Raw genomic sequence first — 18,652 nt, 5'->3', positions numbered from 1 at the left:
CTTTCAATTACCTTTAACCTAATCTTTGTATAAACCAATATGTGGTCCGTATTAAGTGGTCCCCGGTCCATTCCTCCATCACCCCCAACACCTCAACCCCCTCCCATGGCACCTTCAGAAGGTGCAACACCTGCCTCTTTACTTCCTCCCACTCCTCATCGTCCAAGGGCCCAATCATTCCTTTCAAGCAAAGCTTCACTTGTACTTCCCTCAATTTAGTCTACTGCATTCGCTGCTCCCAATGCAGGCTCCTCTACATTGGAGAGACCAAACACAGACTGGGTGATCGCTTTGCAGAACACCTTTGGTCTGTCCGCAAGCATGATCCAGACCTTCCTGTCACTTGCCATTTCAACACACCATCCTATTCTCATGCCCACATGTCTGTCCTTGGCCTACTGCAATGTTCCAGTAAAGCTCATCGCAAACTGGAGGAACAGCACCTCATCTTCTGATTAGGCACTTTTTACAGCCTTCCGGACTTAACATTGAGTTTAACAATTTCAGACCATGAACTCTCTCCTCCATCCTCACCCCTTTTGAATCTCCTTTTTTCAATATTCATTTTTTTTTTCCATTTTTATTATTTTAAAAAATTATTTCCATTTTTATTCTTTGCTTTACCCCAGCTTTTAGCCTACTTTTGATCATTTTTCCCACTTCTGTCCCCTCCCCCCCCAACCTACCCCACCCCACCCCCACTAGGGCCATCTGTTACTTGTTCATGTTCTTTCCAGAGTGCTGATCCTTGTCCTGCTATGATCACATCTTGCTTTCGACCCTTAATGTCACCATGAGCACCTTTAGCCAGCATCACCACCATTAACACCCCTTGGACCTTTTGTTTAATATCTTTTGCAATCTCTCCTTTGCCTTCACCTATCGTTGGCCTTCTATCCAGCTTCACCTGTTCCACCCCACCCCTTAAACAGTATATATTTCACCACATTTCTACTTCCCTTTAACTCTGAAGAGGAGTCATATGGACTCGAAACGTTAACTCTGTCTTTCTCTTGACAAATACTGTCAGATCGGCTGAGTTTTTCCAGCATTTTTTTGTTTTTGTTTCAGATTTCCAGCATCCGCATATTTTGCCTTTATATTCTGGTCCGTATTTCTGTGCACACAGGAAGACAGACTTCCTTCTGGCCTAGATGGGCTCTACCAAAAGGGCCAGAAGTAACTCACTGTTAATCCTCTTCTGATCTAGTGTTGATTTGAGACCATGGGCGAAACTCCGGCAAGTGATGACACTAGAGCACAAAAAATAGGAGGAGGAGTAGATTATATAGCCCATTGAGCCTGTTCTGCCATTCAATACGATCATGGCTAATTTTGGGTTTCAACTATACCTACCTGCCTGTTCCCTATATCCTTTGATTCGCCAAGAGACCAAAAATCTGTCTATCCCAGCCTTAAAATGTATTCATTGATGAAGCACCCACAACCCGTCTGAGGCAGAGTGTTCCAAAGATTCACAATCCTTTGAGTGAAGCAATTTCGCCTCATCTCCTCTCAGCCTTAAATGATTGTCCCTTATCCTGAGACTCTGCCCCCATGTTTTAGATTCCCTGACCAGCAGAAATAATCCCTCAGTATCTGCCCTATTAAGCACCTTCAGAATTTTGTATGTTTCAATGAGATCAGGCCTCATTCTTCTAAACTCTGGAGAAAATAGTGCAATTTGCTTGGTGCCTTGTCATAGGACAGCACCCTCATCCTGGGGACCAATTTAGTGAACCTTGGCTATACCACCTCCAATGCACATATATGCTTTCTTAAATATGGAGACCAAAACTGCATGCAGTACTTCATATGTGGCATCACCAAGACCCTAGCAAGATGACTTTACTCCTGTGCTCAAACCCCTTGCAATAAAGTCCTACTTGCCATTTGCCTTCCTAATTGCTGGTTGTACCTGTTCCTTCCACGAGCCCACCCAAATGCCTTTAAACATCAACACTAGTAAGTTTCTCACCTTTTTTAAAAAAAAAAAATTCAGCTCTTCTATTCTTTTGACCAAAGTGAATATCTTCATACTTCCCCACATCTACCATCATGTTGCCTACTGACTCAACCTGTATATATCTCTTTGCAGCTTTTGTGTCCACCCCACAGCTTACCTTTCCTCCTAGCCCTGTATCATTCGCAAACTTAGATACGTTACTCTCTGTCTCTTCATCTAAGTTTAGGAATTAGGATAGTGGTATTGTCACTGGATACTCCAGACACCCAGGTTAATGCTCATGGGATCCAGGTTCAAATCCCACCCCGGCAGATGGTGAAATTTGAATTCAATAAAAAAATCTGGAATTGAAAGTCTAACGATGACCATGAAACCATTGTCGATTATTGTAAAAACCCATCTGGAGTGCTAATGTCCTTTAGGAAGAAAATCTGTCATCCTTACCTGGTCTGGTGACTCCACAGCAATGTGGTTGACTCTTAAGTGTCCTCTGAAGTGGCCCAACAAGCCACTCGACTCTCAAGGGCAATTAGGGATGGGCAATAAATGCTGGCCCAGCCAGCGATGCTCACATCCCATGAACGAAGAAAAGAAACATAGCTTAGGCTCCAGCACTGACCCTTGTGGCTTTCCACTGTTCACTACCTGCCAACTTGGAAAAGCCCCATTTATGTCCACTCTCTGCTTCCTTTATGTTAACACCTCTATTCATGTGCACTTATCTTGTCCATTAACCTTTTGTTTTGCACCTTATCGACACTTGATAATTTTCTGAACTTTGAAGCCTTACAAGCAGAGGATGATCGACTTTAGTTGACATGAGAACTATGTGATAAAATTTTCATTTTGAATAGAGGGTAGATTAATGCGTAGATTGCATCCTGTTCTGATTATATCACTGTTCGCATGAACTGATTTAGCATGTTTTAATTTGTCACACTATTACGGCTTGATCAAATTTTTAAGCTTTAACATTTTATTCAACAAAGCTTGGAGAAGAGTGCATATGAGATCAATTCAAAACATTACTCTGACTGCCACTGAAAACCCAAGCTGCCTTTCTGCAGCTTACATCCATTGCCCAACATGCCTGTCTCGCCTCTCTCCTGTTCACAAAATGTGATGCCAAACCAATCTATATGTGGTCTGTATAAAACAAACCTGTTTAGCATTTGGATACACCCATGAAAGCTGTGTGATCTTGTACATAGTAAAAATCATCCAGAGGTAAAACTTTAAAAGTAGCACAATTTAAAGTTATTCCATATTGAACTAAAATGAATGTGTAGGTTACCTTAAAGTATATGTAATATCACTCAGGTTCACATCTGGCCAAGTACACTTTGGCTAAAGCATACAATACTATGTTACTAAAGGACATTTTACCTCTTCTTTCTGCAGACAAATTGCTTTATATGACAACAGCAGTTGATTTGGTTGTCACAGAAGTGCAAGAGCCAGTCCGTTTTCTTCTGGAGACCAAAGTCAGAGTATGTCCGCCTACTGAAAGAATGTTTTGGCCCTTCAGTAAACGAAGTTATACGGAGACGTTCTATTTAAAGCTCAAACAGGTAACGAAAACAATTTGACTGTTAGGAAAATAGGTACTAGTAAGCTGCTAGCTCCACATAGCACAGGATAATGTAATTGGGAAATTATAATAGACTTTCCCTTCCCTCCTGCCAATTTTTCCCACTTTTCTCTCACTTGCCATTCGACCCATTTATTGCTTTCAGAATGATACCTATCCTGCAGGAAACTTGCAATGCTGTTTTAAGTTGGTTACCAGTTGACATAAAATACCTGGAAAATGTACTGCTTCACCTTCTTCCCTTCCCTAACTTCTATTTGGCCTCTGCTTACAGCAATGTGACTGAGAATTGGAGTTCAGTGGAGTTGGGGATTTAACTTATCCCTTAGTATGCTATGGCTTCACCAGAATTGATCTGTTGTAAAAGCATTTTACAGAAAACTTGACCTCTGTGGTCTCACTTCATATGACCACCTTCAGTTAGTTTACAAAAAAATTCTATTTGCATTTATATGCCACCTTATCATGTCACTCTCTCAAGGGCTTTACATTTTTATTATCATCCAAGGGCAGTTAAGGTTGTGTTGGCTGAAACGTAGTTCTACAGAGTCCAGAATTAACATGAATAGAAGGGCCCATGGTTTTCAAGTTGCTTAATTTGGCCACAGAGGTTTCCTCGAAATAAACCATAACATTGGCATCATTGAAAGATTCAGCACTTAAAAGTAAATCTCAAGGTCTTTTCATTTTAGGATTTGTACTTGTTTGAAAACTACAAAATAACTGTTCAAACGAAAACATTTTGCTGCTTGATTTTATGCAGTTTTATGTCCCAAATATTGGAAGACTAAACCCGCTGTCTTCAACTTCCTGCCACAAGTTCTATTCCCAGTTCACTGATTCCATCCCCCGCCCTGACCACTGTCTGAGGCGGAACCAAACCGTTCGCAGTCTTAGCTCAGAGTCAATAGGACGATGAATTCCTGACCCCATGTGGTATCTCATCGACAGGGCCACCTGCTTCCACCTCTATCGCCCATCTCCACTCCTGCCTAGGGAAATTTGCTGCTGAAATGCTCATCCATGCTTTTGCTGTCTTTAAAGTCAACTATTTCAGTGCTGTATCGGCTGGCCTTCCGTCTTCCACCTTCCATAAACTGCATGTAGCCTAACTCGCACCAAGTCCAGTTCACCCATCACCCTTGCTCTTGCAGACCTACAATGTTTCCTCGTTCAGCAACACTGCGATTTTAAAATTCTCATCCTTGCGTTTAAGTCTATCCATGGCCTTGTCCCTCCCCATCTCTGTAATCTCCTCCAGACCTTGTGCCATCTGCGTTCCTCTAATTATAGGCTCATGCATTTCTGATTTCCTCCACCCCACCATTGGCAACCATTCCTTCAGCTGCCTTGGCCTAAATCTCTGGCATTCTCACCCTAAACCTCTGTCTGTCCAACTCTCTCTCCTTCTTTAAAATACTAGTTAAAAGCTAGCCCTTTGACTAAGCATTGGCCACCAGCCCTTATGCCTCCTTATGTGGCTTAGGGTCAAATTCTGATTGTTAATGTTCCCGTGAAGCATCTTGAAACTTTTCACTGCAGTAGGGGCACTGTATATACGCTAGTTGTGTGCATTATCGACTTTGACATCCCTTAAATGAACAGTAATAAGCAACTTTGCATTTTTCTGACAAAATTGGCTGAAGTTAAACCCAGAAAAGTTCCATATTTTAACATATGATTTGAATAACATGCACTGCATAGGTGTAAAAGGTCGTTTATTACATGTTTCAGTACCTTATATGTCGTCCCCAAGTCAGAACAAGTGTTAAAATTATTTTACAGATTGAACGAAAGGAAAGAAAAAGCAATAGTGATACACTGTATGAGGTTGCAACTTTGGAAAGTGAATCTGAACGTGAGCGAAGGAAAACAACAGCAAGTCCAACCATAGGTTTACCTCATCATGGATCACAGGGATCCATCATCCCTTCACCACCTGAGGATGATGAAGAGGAAGGTGAGTTTACTCCCAATTCTGAACTGGCTCTTTTTCTTGTTAATCCAATTTACAATTCTCAAGATGACTTTTGGCACTTAGAGAATCCTTTCCTGGTCTTAAGAGTTGTGACTGTTTAAAACTTTGATGCTTTGCCATTATTTTAGGCCAATTGTGTTGAGAATCCATTTTAAACTAAGTGATAGGACTAATGAGGGACAAAATAAAGATTTGATTTAACTTTGTGTGGCTTTCACCTGCGTCTGGTACAAATACAATTACTGTCCCTCTAGGTACTGATTTATAGGGCAATTTTTACTGAACCAGGCGTACAGTTAAATGATTGTGTACAAGTGCATAAATATATACATAGTATATAAGCTGCTACTCTGTTTTTTGTTGCTTACTGCTTTATCCAATGACAAAGCTTCCAAATGGATCAAAAGGAGAGTTCCTGTTCTGTAAAGAATACAGTTCTGTTAAGCCATTTGACACAATATAATCTAAATCTGGCTGCCACCTCTTCCGATGGCAAATGTTTTTACTGCTTTGGGCCCACTTATTGGCCACTGACCTGTGAAACTGCCTTTGGTAGCAAAGGCAATGTAGGATTAGAGATGAGTTTTTGTCAATCCTGAACTCTGGTTGTTTTCCACATTTTATTCTGTGTGAAGTATAAATAATTTGGAAAGGTTCACAATACTGCAAATTTATCTAAAGTGCTTCCATTGTTTTAAGTCAGTTGGCCTGTTATCCTATATGCTATTGAGGTAGATTGAAAAATAAATGTGCGATAAACTATGCAAGAGTAATATTCAGTTTGCACGTGGAACATAAAGCAAACTTTACATCAAAATGAATGTGGTGTTCAACTGCCATATGTTGTCATATATTTAAAATGAACATTTGAAATGGGGCAGAGGTAGGCTATTCAGCCCATTGAGCCTGCTCCGCCATTCAATAAGATCATGGCTGATCTGTTTGTGATATGAGTTCCACATTCCCATCTATCCCTGATAACTTTTGATTCCCTTGTCTAACAAGAACCTTTCTACCTCTGCCTTAAAAATATTCAGTGACCCTGCTTCCACTGCTATCTGAGGCAGAAGAGTTCCAAAGTTGCACAACTCTCTGATATAAAAATTCTCCTCATCTCTGACCGATAAGGGCAATCCCTAATTTTAAAACAGTGCCCTCTAGTTCTGGACTCACCCACAAGAGGGAACATTCTTTTCACGCCCGCCTTGTCAAGACTATTCACGATTTTATATAATTGAATCAAGTCACCCCTCAATCTTCTAAACTCCAGTGGAAACAAGCCCGGCCTGTCCAACCTTTCCTCATAAGACAATCTGCTTGTTCCAGGTATCAATCTAGTAAACCTCTGAACTGCGTCCAACACATTTTTACCTTCCATAAATAAGGAGACCAAAACAGCACACTGTATTCAAGATGCGGTCTCACCAATGCCCTGTATAACTGAAGCATAACATCCTTACTTTTATATTCAATTACTGTTTAATTCCAGTCAATGTTACTGGGAAACATTTGATCAGAAATTTTATTAACATATCAGCGCATAGTGTATGAATGCTTTGCAACATGATTTTTGCAGGTATCGAAGGGAAGTCATCTACAGTCAGACCTATTCAATCTATTGCTCTTTTTCTCCAGATAATGATGAGCCTCTCCTGAGTGGCTCTGGTGATGTGTCCAAAGAATGTGGTGAAAAAATTTTGGAGACGTGGGGAGATCTGCTGTCAAAGTGGTGAGAAGCAATCATGTGATGCAGTAATATCTTATAGTTTTGTCGCTTTTAAAGTTTTTAGAATTCTGCATTTTGAGGAATTCGTTCTGTTGTTTTCACCCAGTGCGTTTTATCAAATTAATTGTAAATTGTTAGATTGCAGGTCATTACAAAACTTCCAGATTTACATGCACATACAAATACCTTTCTAATAAACATGAGGTTGATCACCTTTAAGCAATCTGATTAGCATATGATAATAACTTGATCCATGGGACAAGAGAATGCAGCTTCTTTTACAGTAATGGCAACTACTCTTCCATTTTCTCCTTCCTTGAATTGGCTCCCATTTTATCTCATACCACTCATATTTCTCATTGACATGCTGCCCTTAATGACACCATCCAAAAACATGCCACCAGGTTCTGTGTGTGCCCTGGCAACACCCAGTTCCACTTCCTCTCTTGACCCTTGCACTGCCCTTGCCAGACTGCTTGTCCAACATCCAATCCAAGACTAGCCATTATTTCTTCCAATAAAACATTGGAAAGTCAGAAGTCATTGTCCTCGGGCCCTGACTCTGTCCCCTCACTATGAATTCTGTCCCTCACACTGGCCACTGTCTCAGGCTCAACCAAACTGTTTGCAACCATGGCATCCTGATTGGCTCTGCACTGAATTTCCAAACCCCATATGGTCTCCATCACAAAACCCACTTAATTTCATTAGTGTAACATTGCTTATCCCTTGTTGCTATATCTCCACACTTCTACTGAAACCCTCATCTATGCATTTGTTTCCTCCAGATTCAATTATTCCAATGTTGTCTTGGCCGCTCTCCCATTTTTCACTTTCCATTAAAATAGGCTCACCCAAACTGCTGCCCATATCCCAACCTGCACTAAGCACTGTTCACCCATCACCCCTGTGCTCACTGACCTATACTGGCATCTAGTCCTTCAACAAGATTTTTAAAATGCGCATCCTTGTATTCAAATTCTCAATGGCATCACTATTAACCAGTCCCTATCTGCGTAATTGCCTCCAGCCTTTCAAGGCTCCTAAGAACTCTGCACTCCTCCACCTTGAACATAAGCAGTACTTGAATATTGTCCAAAAACAAAAAAATGCTGGAAAAAATACTCAGGTCTAACAGCATCTGTGGAGAGAAAGACAGTTAACGTTTTGAGTCGATATGACTCTTCTTCAGAGCTAAAGAGAATTAAAAATGTGGCGAAATTTATACTGTTTTAAGGGAGGTGAAATTTATACTGTTACTGAATACAGCATATTGAAATTTATACTGTTTAAGGGGAGTGGAGCAGGTGGAGGCAAAGGAGAGCTTGCCAAAGATGTCATAAAATAAAGATCAAAGGGGTGTTAATGGTGGTGGTACTGGTTAAAGGAGGTGTTGATGGTGACATTAAGGATGGAAGCAGAATGTGATAATGGCCAGACAAGGGTAAGCACTCTGGAAAGGACAACATGAGCAGGTGACATATGGCCCTGGTGGGGGTGGGGTGGGGTGGGGTGGGGGGAGGGGACAGTGGTGGGAAAAAAGATTGAAAATAGGATAAAGGGTGGGGATAAAACAATGAATAAAAATGAAAATAAATAAAATTAAGTGGATAAAAAATAAAAATTGAAAAATCAAAATGAATATTGAAAAAGGGTTAAAGAGTAGTGTTACTTGCTTTGAAACCTTAAAATCTAAAACCAACACTTCGTCCTAATAGAGCTCTGTTTTCCTGTGTTCTGTTTCATTCCTCTCAAACTATGTACTGTAACCTGTGCTACCACAAAAAGAAAGCGAGTTTATTTCCTTCCTTACTCAATGTGACCATACTACATCAATCTCTGATTACCTTCCTGTCTTTAGGCTGGCGTTTCTCCCTACAACAGCCCCTGACAACTGCTAAATTATTCAAATCTAATGACTCACAAATTAGTAACATAACTAACTCCAAATCGTAATGTATATTAAGTAATGACGATGAGTACAAACCCAAAAGCAATGCCAAAAAGGCAAGTGGGGAGCATATAGTGTCATGTTTTCTCACCTCCAACTTAACTTATTTTGATTTGATTTAGGATTTTAGGATCTAATCTTGGTTCTCTCCTCTTCCTCACCTATTTACTGCTCCTTGGTAGCACCATCCACATTTATGGATTAAAATTTCACACGTGCTGTCAACACCAGCTTTACCTCCATCACCGTTTCCTATTGCTTTACTGCGTCTGCTGTCAGACTACTTGCCCAACATCTGGTTTTGTAGGAGCCATCATTTTCTACATCTAACTATTGGAAAGACTGAAACTATCACCTTTGGCCCGTCACAAACTCTTCTCTCTCACAAACTCTGCTCTCTCACCATTGATTCAATTCACTTTTGATGACCACCCCTTCAGGCTGAACTCAGCTGTTCAATCACTTAGTGTCCTGTTTGACCTAATGCTGAGTTTTCAACCCCATATCTTCATGACACATTTGTAACACTAGCCCAGTTGATGTTGCAACTTTGATATCCTTACTCAATGGCTTTGCACTCTATAAAGTTAAACTCATCCAAATCTCTGCCTATATTCCTGTTCTCATCAAGCCCTGCTCATACATAACACATGCCCTTCCTTGTATTGGCTTCCATTTCCCCCAATGCCTCAGGTTTAAAATGTTCCTCTGTCTTTAAAATTTCCAATGGCCTCATTCCTTTCTGTAAGGATAATCTCCTTCCAGAACCCCAAACTCGTCCCGTTTCTTTAACTTCCTGGCTGTATGTGCATTTCCCCTCCCACCATTTTTTATTCTGTCACAGATAGCTGTTATTTCACCTGCCTAGACCTCACACTTTGGAATTCCCTCTGCCTCTCAGCCTCCATCTCCATTTCACAGTGTCATTAAATCTCCCTCCCCCCCACTGGAAAACTAGGTTGATTAAAAGATTAAAAATCGAGATTGTGTACAGATCAGCCTTGATCTAATTGAATGGAGCAACAAGCACGAGGGGCTGAATGACCTCCTCCTGTTTCTGTGTTTCCCTGATACTAAGTAAACTAACTTTTGTTCAAACCTTTGCTCATCACTCCAGCCGCCTTCCCTTGGCTTGGTGTCTTTTTCCTGAGACCTCTAAAAGCTCTTTGGGACATTACTTTACATTTAAAAGTGCTCTATAATTGTAAAGTGGTAACTTGTTTTACTTGGTGCATTACAAAAAAAATCTCGATTATATTTAAGGATTAGTGATTGATTTTTTTTTGTATTGGCTATGATGGTCAACTGAACACAAAAAACTGCTCATAGATATTTACAGCCAAGGAGTTCACTTAGTCCATTTCCCCTCTTTGCCAGAGTAATGAAAATGTAATCATATGCCTTTCTCACTATTGCCTTGTATCATCTTTGTTTCAAATGTTTACTCTTAAAAGGTGCAGTTTTCTGTCTGAATTACTCCTTTTGATATACCTCCTATTCTGCAACAACTCTCTATGAATAAATTCTCTAGGCATCTCCCTTCATGCTCTTAGTGATCATTTTCAATTTTCATGTTTTATGCTGTGAGTTAGTACTAAACTATAACAGAACACAGCATTGCTGACAGGTTTAAAAAAAAATGGTGCAGCAGGTAGTTTACCTGTGCTTTCACAATAGCTTGTTTGTAAACCAAATTCACACTCGAAAGGTGGAATTTTCCGACCCACTGCCAGCGGGTGTGATAGGTGGCATGCACAGAAAATATGGCATGACCTGCTTCAGGACGGTATGAACACAGGTCGCCATCGTCCTCTCAGCCCAGTGGTGGGCCGCGTTTCCCACCATCTGGTCGGCGGGGCGCTAACTGTAATACATCAGCATATAATTAAAAGCCCATCCCACCAGGCTCTTGGAATCCGGCCGTATCGCCTGTCCACGTGGGCGGGAAAGCACGGCACCGTGTTTCACAACAGCACGCAGGCCTTCTCTTTGGGGGAACTGAGGTGAGTGAGCAGCAGCATTCTCTACAGCTTGCCTGTTCTTTACAGGCCTCAGGCGCTGTTGGGTGGGGGCAGGGACAAGTGCTGGCCAGCCTCAGAGGCGATTGTTTTGTGGGGGCGGGGGCATCATCGTCACGTGCTGCCCTGGCGCTGCATCCTGCGGCTAGGCAACTGAGGTGGGGGGCAGGGTAAGCGAGGGAAGTGGCCACACATTAGGGACGCCTGTATAAACTGACCCTGCTTCAGCAACTGAGACAGATCAGGCACAGCCACAGTGATATGATTGGGGTCGGGCTCTTAGCCTGCCGGCCCATGCAAGCAACGCGGAGGCACCAAAGGGGGCCACCAGGCACTCCATAACTTACCCCCACCTTGGGCACAGACTTTGAGTCCACCACCACTTTATTGGATTTTAGAGCAGTTGGACTGCACACGTTGTACAATCTCCTCGCCAACACTGGCCATGTAGCAGTCACTGCTGGAGACGCTCATAGCCCTTTGCAATCTCAGCATCCTGGATTGGACCAGTGCCCCCCATGTCGTAGGCTGACAGGGCAGCCATGCAGCGCACTCATCTCTGGCCACCCAAGGGGTGAACAGCACACTCTCCGGGAAGTGTTAAGGGGTGGTCACACAGGACCAGGGAAGGTGCTAGTACAGCCATGATAACCACGTCTCCCTCTCTTTCATGCTGCAGGAGGACCATGTCAAGATCATGGATCCTGGTGACCTGGTGGCTTACAGAGACTGTAAAAAGGCAGGAGCAGTAACCTCATGAAGGGCCAGCAGGGGCTCTCGCACACGCTTCCCAGGAGCGACAGTGAGCTGTGGCTGGTCGACGCCTAGCAACACCCGGGGTCTATAGACGCTGACTGCCAATCCTGCAGATGACTGAGAACCAGTGTTGCCAACGACTGCGCATGTCTAGGGACCTGGTGGCTCACATCTGCCTCTTACTGCAGGACTTGCACATGGTGGGCATCCAGTGGTTGTGAAAGTGACCGCGGCGCTCACTTTCAATGGCAGTGGCTCCTTTCAGGGCTCCACAGGTGACCTCTGTGGGATTTCATAATCCGCCACCCACAACTGCACCCATGAGGTCATGGATGCCATCTTCTCTATGGCACACAAGTTGTGTGCATTTTGCATTTGCCCGGGAGTGGGACAGCCAGGATGCAAGGGCCATTAGACTCACCCTGACCTCAGGATTTCCATAGGTGCAGGCTGCCATTGACTCCACTCATCTGGTGCTCAGGTCTCTGTCGCTACACTCAGTGGACTTCATCAACCGCAAGGGCTTCCACTCACTGAATGTGAAGCTGGTATGCGACTGCCAGAAACGCTTTCTGCAGGTGTGTGCACGGTTTCCAGGGAGTGTGCACGATGCCTGCAGCCTGAGTCGCTCGCAGATCCCTGCAATCTTCTAGGGCCCACAGAGGCTTCAGGGTTGGCTTCTTGGGGACAAGGGCTACCCACAGAGGCCGTGGCTGATGACACCCGTGTGGTGGCCTCAGACTGCAGCAGAGCGACGCTATAATGAGGCTCATGCAGCAGCTCACAACTTGGTGGAGCAAACCATCAGGACACTGACGATGCGGCTCCGGTGCCTTGACTGATCTGGTGGAGCGCTGCATTACGGTCCACAGAGGGTGTCACACATCGTCATCGCCTGCTACACCCTTTACAGCCTGACACTCCAATGGGGAGATGAGCTGGAAGTTTCCTCAGATGAGCACGCTGCCGATAGGGATGAGGGCGAGAGGGCCCTCGGTGGTGACAATGACGGGAATGAGGCCCTCGCACTGGCTAAGTGAGGCAGGCGCACTCGGGAGGCCTTCTTAGCTGCCAGATTTGTGGAGGATGATGATGACATGCAGTGAGATGTCCCCATCAATCCTCACATCACAGTTATCAACATTTGACTCCAGTCTGGCTTATGCCACTGCCAATACCCTCTGTGAGAATGCTTCTGTCATGGCAATGCAGTGGAGGTCCAAATAGTCACTTGATCGCAGGAGGATGATGACAACATGCAGTGAGGGCACGCCATAGATCTTGACATAGCCTCTGAGAAGGGCAGACTCCTGTCTAGCCAAGGGCACCTCACTTGCGCTCTGTGATCAGGGTCATATCATAGAGACACTGCCATGAAACTTTGGAATCACCTGATCCTTTGTCCACCTTCAGCAGGAAGAAGTGGTAGCGTAGTGGTATTTTCATTAGATTGGTAATCCTGAGACCCAGGTTAATGCTCTGAGAACCCGTGAAACTTTAGACACAACTGATGCTTTGTCCACCTTCAGCACCTTGGCCCTTCAGGAGCTGGTGCACAGCATCACTGGTCGCAGACACGGGTGTGATGGGGTCCAGCCCCACCTTAAAGGTGCTGAGAGCACACAGAGAATGAGAGAACTCTGTGGTGCCTGCCCACTACATTCTGGCAGTAATGACCAGCACCGCCGAGGTGCAGGTTATCAGTAATGTTTCCAGGGAGTGTGAGGCTGGACCATCACTGTGGTCTGAAGGCTGCACAGGGAAGAGGCCCTGGACTGAGAACCTGTCTCTTATCTTGTGCAGAAAGGTTTCACTGCTCATCAGAACAAGGAGCCACAGGCAGGGAGACATTCTTAGGAGTTTATTGGCAATATATACAATATATGAACCAATATATTGGCAATATGAACAGTATATACAAGTGAGCAACACCCATGGCCAGGCTGTGCAACTACTTTTACCTAACTTGCTTAACCTCGCTGCTACGTCTTGGTGCTCCCCAGACATCCACAGCAGAGGTGGAGGCAGCCCACTGACTGTGACGCCCTGTCTGTGATGACTTTGATGTGTGTCCTCTGGAGGGCTGAGTCTTGATGGGCTGTAGCCTGCTTTCGGGGACCTGCTGTATGGCAGTGGCACCCTCCTCGGCCTGTGAAGCTGGAGCTACTGAGGTCACAGGAAGAGGGGATTCGGATGGGCCGGTTGCTCCCAGTCACCTGGGTGGATAGTCCCGGAGTGTGCACCTGCTGGCCCTCCTCCTTCCTAAGGATGCCCAAGCACCCTTGGCTGACTCCTTGAGGGGAAGGGGAAGCTGGAGTGAGATCGAGCTGCCCCACACCCCTCTCGCGTACACACTGTTGGAGGCCAACTATGGCATCAATAATTGAGCTAAGACCACTCAGCAGTGCAGGAGTGACATCTTGGACCAAGGTCTCCATGGAGGCTACCATCCTACCAGTGTTGACCTTGGTGCGTTGCAATGCTGGCGCTGTCACCTCAGCCTGAAGACGGACAGACTCCTCCATCGTGCCTTGCAACCTGAGGAGTGCCACGGGCACTCCTTCCTGATGTTCCCTAGCTTGCCTTTGCAGCTCCAGCAACTGTGACATGACCGAATCCAGATGCTCGTCACCTGACTCAGACTCAGCAACGTTCTGGCCTCCAGCAGTCCTCCGAATGCCGGGGACCTGGGAAGTCCCTGCCTCCACCTTCTGTGGATCAGAAAGTGCGATGTGCTCACCAGATTGTGATCCCGAGGCTACTCTAAAGCTAGGTCTCACTGAGGTGTGTGTCTCTGCGCTGGTGGAGGGTGTGGGTGAGCACTGTGATGGGACTTCAGGGAGGGCGACTTGAGATCCCTGTTCAAAGGTTTCTTCAGGGCTCATTTGGAGACTCTGAGTCATGGACTCTGTCGGCTAACTGGCAGATGTGTCTGCAAAAGCAAGGGGGGATAATTAGTCCATGGCAGTGGCCTGTGAAACAGGACACATCACTCAGCATGGTTGTCTGATGGATGTTGCACTGCTGGACCCTCACTTGGTAGAGCAGCACTGACCTCACTGTCAGCACAGGACCGGTCCCGGTCATCACCGGCCAGCTGGATGGCTCTGTTTTCGAATTCCGTCAGAACTTTGATCACTGGCATCCCTCCGTCTGTCTGCGACCTTTCCCTCCTGTTGTGTGCTAGTCTGTCCTGCATGGAGAGAGATGAGAGTGTATCAGGACACCTGCCGGGCCAGATGATAAGTGTGCCTGGGCTGTGTGGGTGGTGAGTGGTCCCATGGACGGGATGAGGACAATGACGGTGTGTGTGAGAGAGAGTGAATGGTGATGTCCCTTGCATTGGCAGTGAGTGAGGGCCCTGTGGCTGTGTGATGGTTTGTGAGTGAGAGAGTTGGAAATGATGAAAAGAGTGACTTACCCTGGCAGAATGGAGGAGATCATTCATTCTTTTGCAGCACTGGGTGGCTGTCGTCCTCTGTAGGGTGTTTGCACTGACCACCGCTGCCACTGCCTCCCAAGCTGGGTTGGTGATTTTGCCTGTCCCACGGCCAGAGCAGGGGTGGAGCACATCCTGGCGGGCCTCCACAGCATCCAGCAGTCGCTCGTAATTGAACCGGGAGGGCTCCAGTCTTTTTTCCTTTGCTGGCCATGTCTCCTGGGCAGCATTGCTGAGTTGGTGGTGATGAGCCCTTTGCTGGCGTCTGCCTTTTAAAGATGGAGGCCTGTGTGATGCAACAGTGGAGTGATGGTGGGTGGACAAATGAGAGCCCGCTCGCCATGGAAGCGGCGTGTATTGCGGGAGTGAATAAATAATGAGGTGGGCTCAGGACAATATGGCATGAAAACCCGCCATTTTCATCAGCGGGTAGGATTCCATTTTACTCGCCTGCTACCACACTTAGCGCAATTCTGGGAAAATTCCACCCCAAGATCTTTTTTTCAGACAAAATTCTAATTAATTAGAAACTCAGTATATTAAATAGTATATTAAATAACATAAAATAACACAGTAAATTGAAGTTAGCAGCAACATGGCTAAAAGGATTGCTGGAATGCAATATATCACCCTGATTTTATTACTCCTGGAAACACTGACTCCCGAACAAAACAAAATAAATTTTCCCTAACCACTCTAACAAAACCCTTTGCAACTTTAAAAACCTTATATTAAATCCCCCTTTAATTTTCTCTGCTTTATTGTAAGTAGACTTACAAAAACACAAGAATTAAGAGCAGGAGTCGGCCATTTGGCCCCTGGAGCCTGCTCATATCATGGCTGATCTGACTTATGCCCTCAACTCCATCTGCCTCTCTGCACCCCCCCATAACCCTTGACTCCCTTGGTTGTCAAAACTCTATCTAACTCAGCCTTGAATATATTCATTGACCCAGCCTCAAATGCTTTCTGGGGAAGAGAATTCCGCAGAATTCCCTCTGAGGAAACAAAATTCTCCTCATCCCAATCTTAAGTGGGAGACCTCTTTTTTTCAAATATATCCCCTCGTTCTTGACTCCCCCACAAGGAGAAACATCCCCTCAGCATCCACCCTGTCAAAGTCTCTCGGGATCCTATATGTTTCAAGAAGATCACTTCTCATTCCTCTAAACACCAGTGAGTCTAGGCTCAACCTGCTTAACTTTTCCTCAAAATAACCCCTTCACCCCAGGAATCAGTCGATTGAACTTACTATGAACTGCTTGTAGTGCAGTTATATACTTTTTAATTAAACAGATCAAAACGGTACACAGTACTTCAGATGCCGTCTCAAAATTTCACTACTTTGATACAGGATTCCCTTTACAATAAGCACCAACATTCCATTTGATTTCCTGATCACTTGCTGCACTTGTATACTAACTACTTGTGATTCATGTACTAGGGCACCCAGATACTTATGCACAATTGGGTTCTGCAGTCTCTATCTTCTAATAATTTTCTATTCTTTCTGCCAAAGTGGACAAGTTCACATTTTCTCACATTGTACTCTGTCTGCTAAATTTTTGCCCACTCACTTAACCTATCTAAATCCCTTTGTAGACTCTTTATGCCCTCTTTATAACTTACTTTCCTACCTACCTTTGTGTCATCAGCAAATTTAGCAACCATACATTCGGTTTTTTCATCCAAGTCATTGATATAATTTGTAAACAGTTGAGGCCCCAGCACTGATCACTGTGGCACTCCACTAGCTACAGGTTGCCAACCTGAAAATGACCCATTTATTTCAACGCTCTGCTTCCTGTAAGCTAACCATAAAACCATATGATCTATATTAGAACTCTCTCCTCATAACTATAGTTTCTTTACATTTACTGTATGTGATGTTTCTTAAATATTTGCCTAGTCTTTTTGAAAGGTTTTCCCACCCACTGGTTTTCTAAAAGCATTCAGTTCACAATTGAAATTGCATTCGTGAGACCATATTAATGTGAAAATAATTATATATTGGGTAAGATAATGGCTGCCTCAGGGGTAAGAAAATCGTAGTCTGTAATTAATCTGGAGGCTATTCTACTTTTCTGGGGTCATTTTCAGTCATTCTGCTGATAACTTCAGTGTATTTAATATGATAAATAATCATCTCCTTGGTGTGGAGGAAGGGAGAGAAGGAATGAAGAGGTGTAACATTTATATGTTGAGCTGCTAATGAATTAACATCCTGCCAATAAAAAGGGCTTCATTTGAATCTTAATTGCACTGATATCATTGTGATTGTGTTCTGTTATCATTGTGACAGGTAAACCATTGTCCTGCTGTGAGCCTTTGTGTTCTGTTTAAAGTTGAGAAATTATGTTGACTTTTAGCATAAGTGTGTGTCAGCTTGCTTCTATCTGTGTAAGATGAAGAACATGTAGCAAATCCATTAGGGATGGGATAGTTTCATGTGGTGCACTTCTGTTGATAGTTGAAGAGACCAATTCATGAGAGGCAGGTTCTGCTGCAAGTGCTGTACGTGAAGTGGTTATCAGGTGGTGTTGTGGGTTGTTTGCAATGTAGGCGACTATTGGAAAACTGCTATAGCCATTGATTGCCATGCTGGCAACTGCCAGCCCGAAGGTGATGTCACCATTTCCCTCTGTCATTGGCTTGCATCTCCCAGGTGTGAAAATCCATGTTTAGGGCCTTCATGTTGTGCTTGCAAGCATCCTTGAAGCAGAGCTTTGGATGTCCTTCTGGTCTTTTGGTTCTGGCTACCTCGGCATGCAGAAAACCCTCGAACGCATCTCTCTTTTATGCTGCAAATGTCCAAACCAGCGAAATTGCCTCTGCTTATAGATTTGGGAAGATTTGCCTTTGAGAGGACTTTCTCATCCTTGATTTTGTCCTTGCATGAGATGTTGTGGTCCTTGCATGAGATATTGTGAATGCATCACAAGCAACAAAGATAAAAATTGTTGAAATTCCTTTCCTTATAGCTGCAAGTTGTCCATGTTTCACAGCTATACGACAAGGTGCTGAGCTCACTGGCCTCGTAAACCAGCGTCTTGATCCTAAGAGTCAGCTAGTTGTCTTTCTATGCATGTTTCGTGAGTTGGCCAAAGGTGGTAGCTGCTTTCTCTTTGTGTACATCGAGTTCTGCACCAAGAGTCAGATTGTCACCGTGGACCCAATGTAGCAGAATCCACTAACCATTTCCTGTGGAGTTTTTAATGTGAATGAGG

At 44.3% G+C, this 18,652-nt stretch overlaps 1 protein-coding gene across 6 annotated transcripts in view; it reads left to right on the top strand.

Annotated features, from left to right (window-relative positions):
- Positions 1–18,652, top strand: part of LOC121280726 (rab GTPase-activating protein 1) — a 193,730-nt gene that overhangs the window by 88,117 nt on the left and 86,961 nt on the right. For all 6 annotated transcript variants that reach the window (XM_041192852.1, XM_041192855.1, XM_041192850.1 and 3 more), the window contains 3 exons: positions 3,368–3,537; positions 5,343–5,517; positions 7,171–7,264. In XM_041192852.1, coding sequence (XP_041048786.1) covers positions 3,368–3,537; positions 5,343–5,517; positions 7,171–7,264 — 439 coding nt within the window. The remainder of the gene's footprint in view (positions 1–3,367; positions 3,538–5,342; positions 5,518–7,170; positions 7,265–18,652) is intronic.

The sequence above is a fragment of the Carcharodon carcharias genome, chromosome 8 (assembly GCF_017639515.1).
Source record: "Carcharodon carcharias isolate sCarCar2 chromosome 8, sCarCar2.pri, whole genome shotgun sequence".
In the NCBI taxonomy this organism is placed as follows: domain Eukaryota; kingdom Metazoa; phylum Chordata; class Chondrichthyes; order Lamniformes; family Lamnidae; genus Carcharodon; species Carcharodon carcharias.
This window is presented reverse-complemented; position numbering and strand designations above follow the sequence as displayed.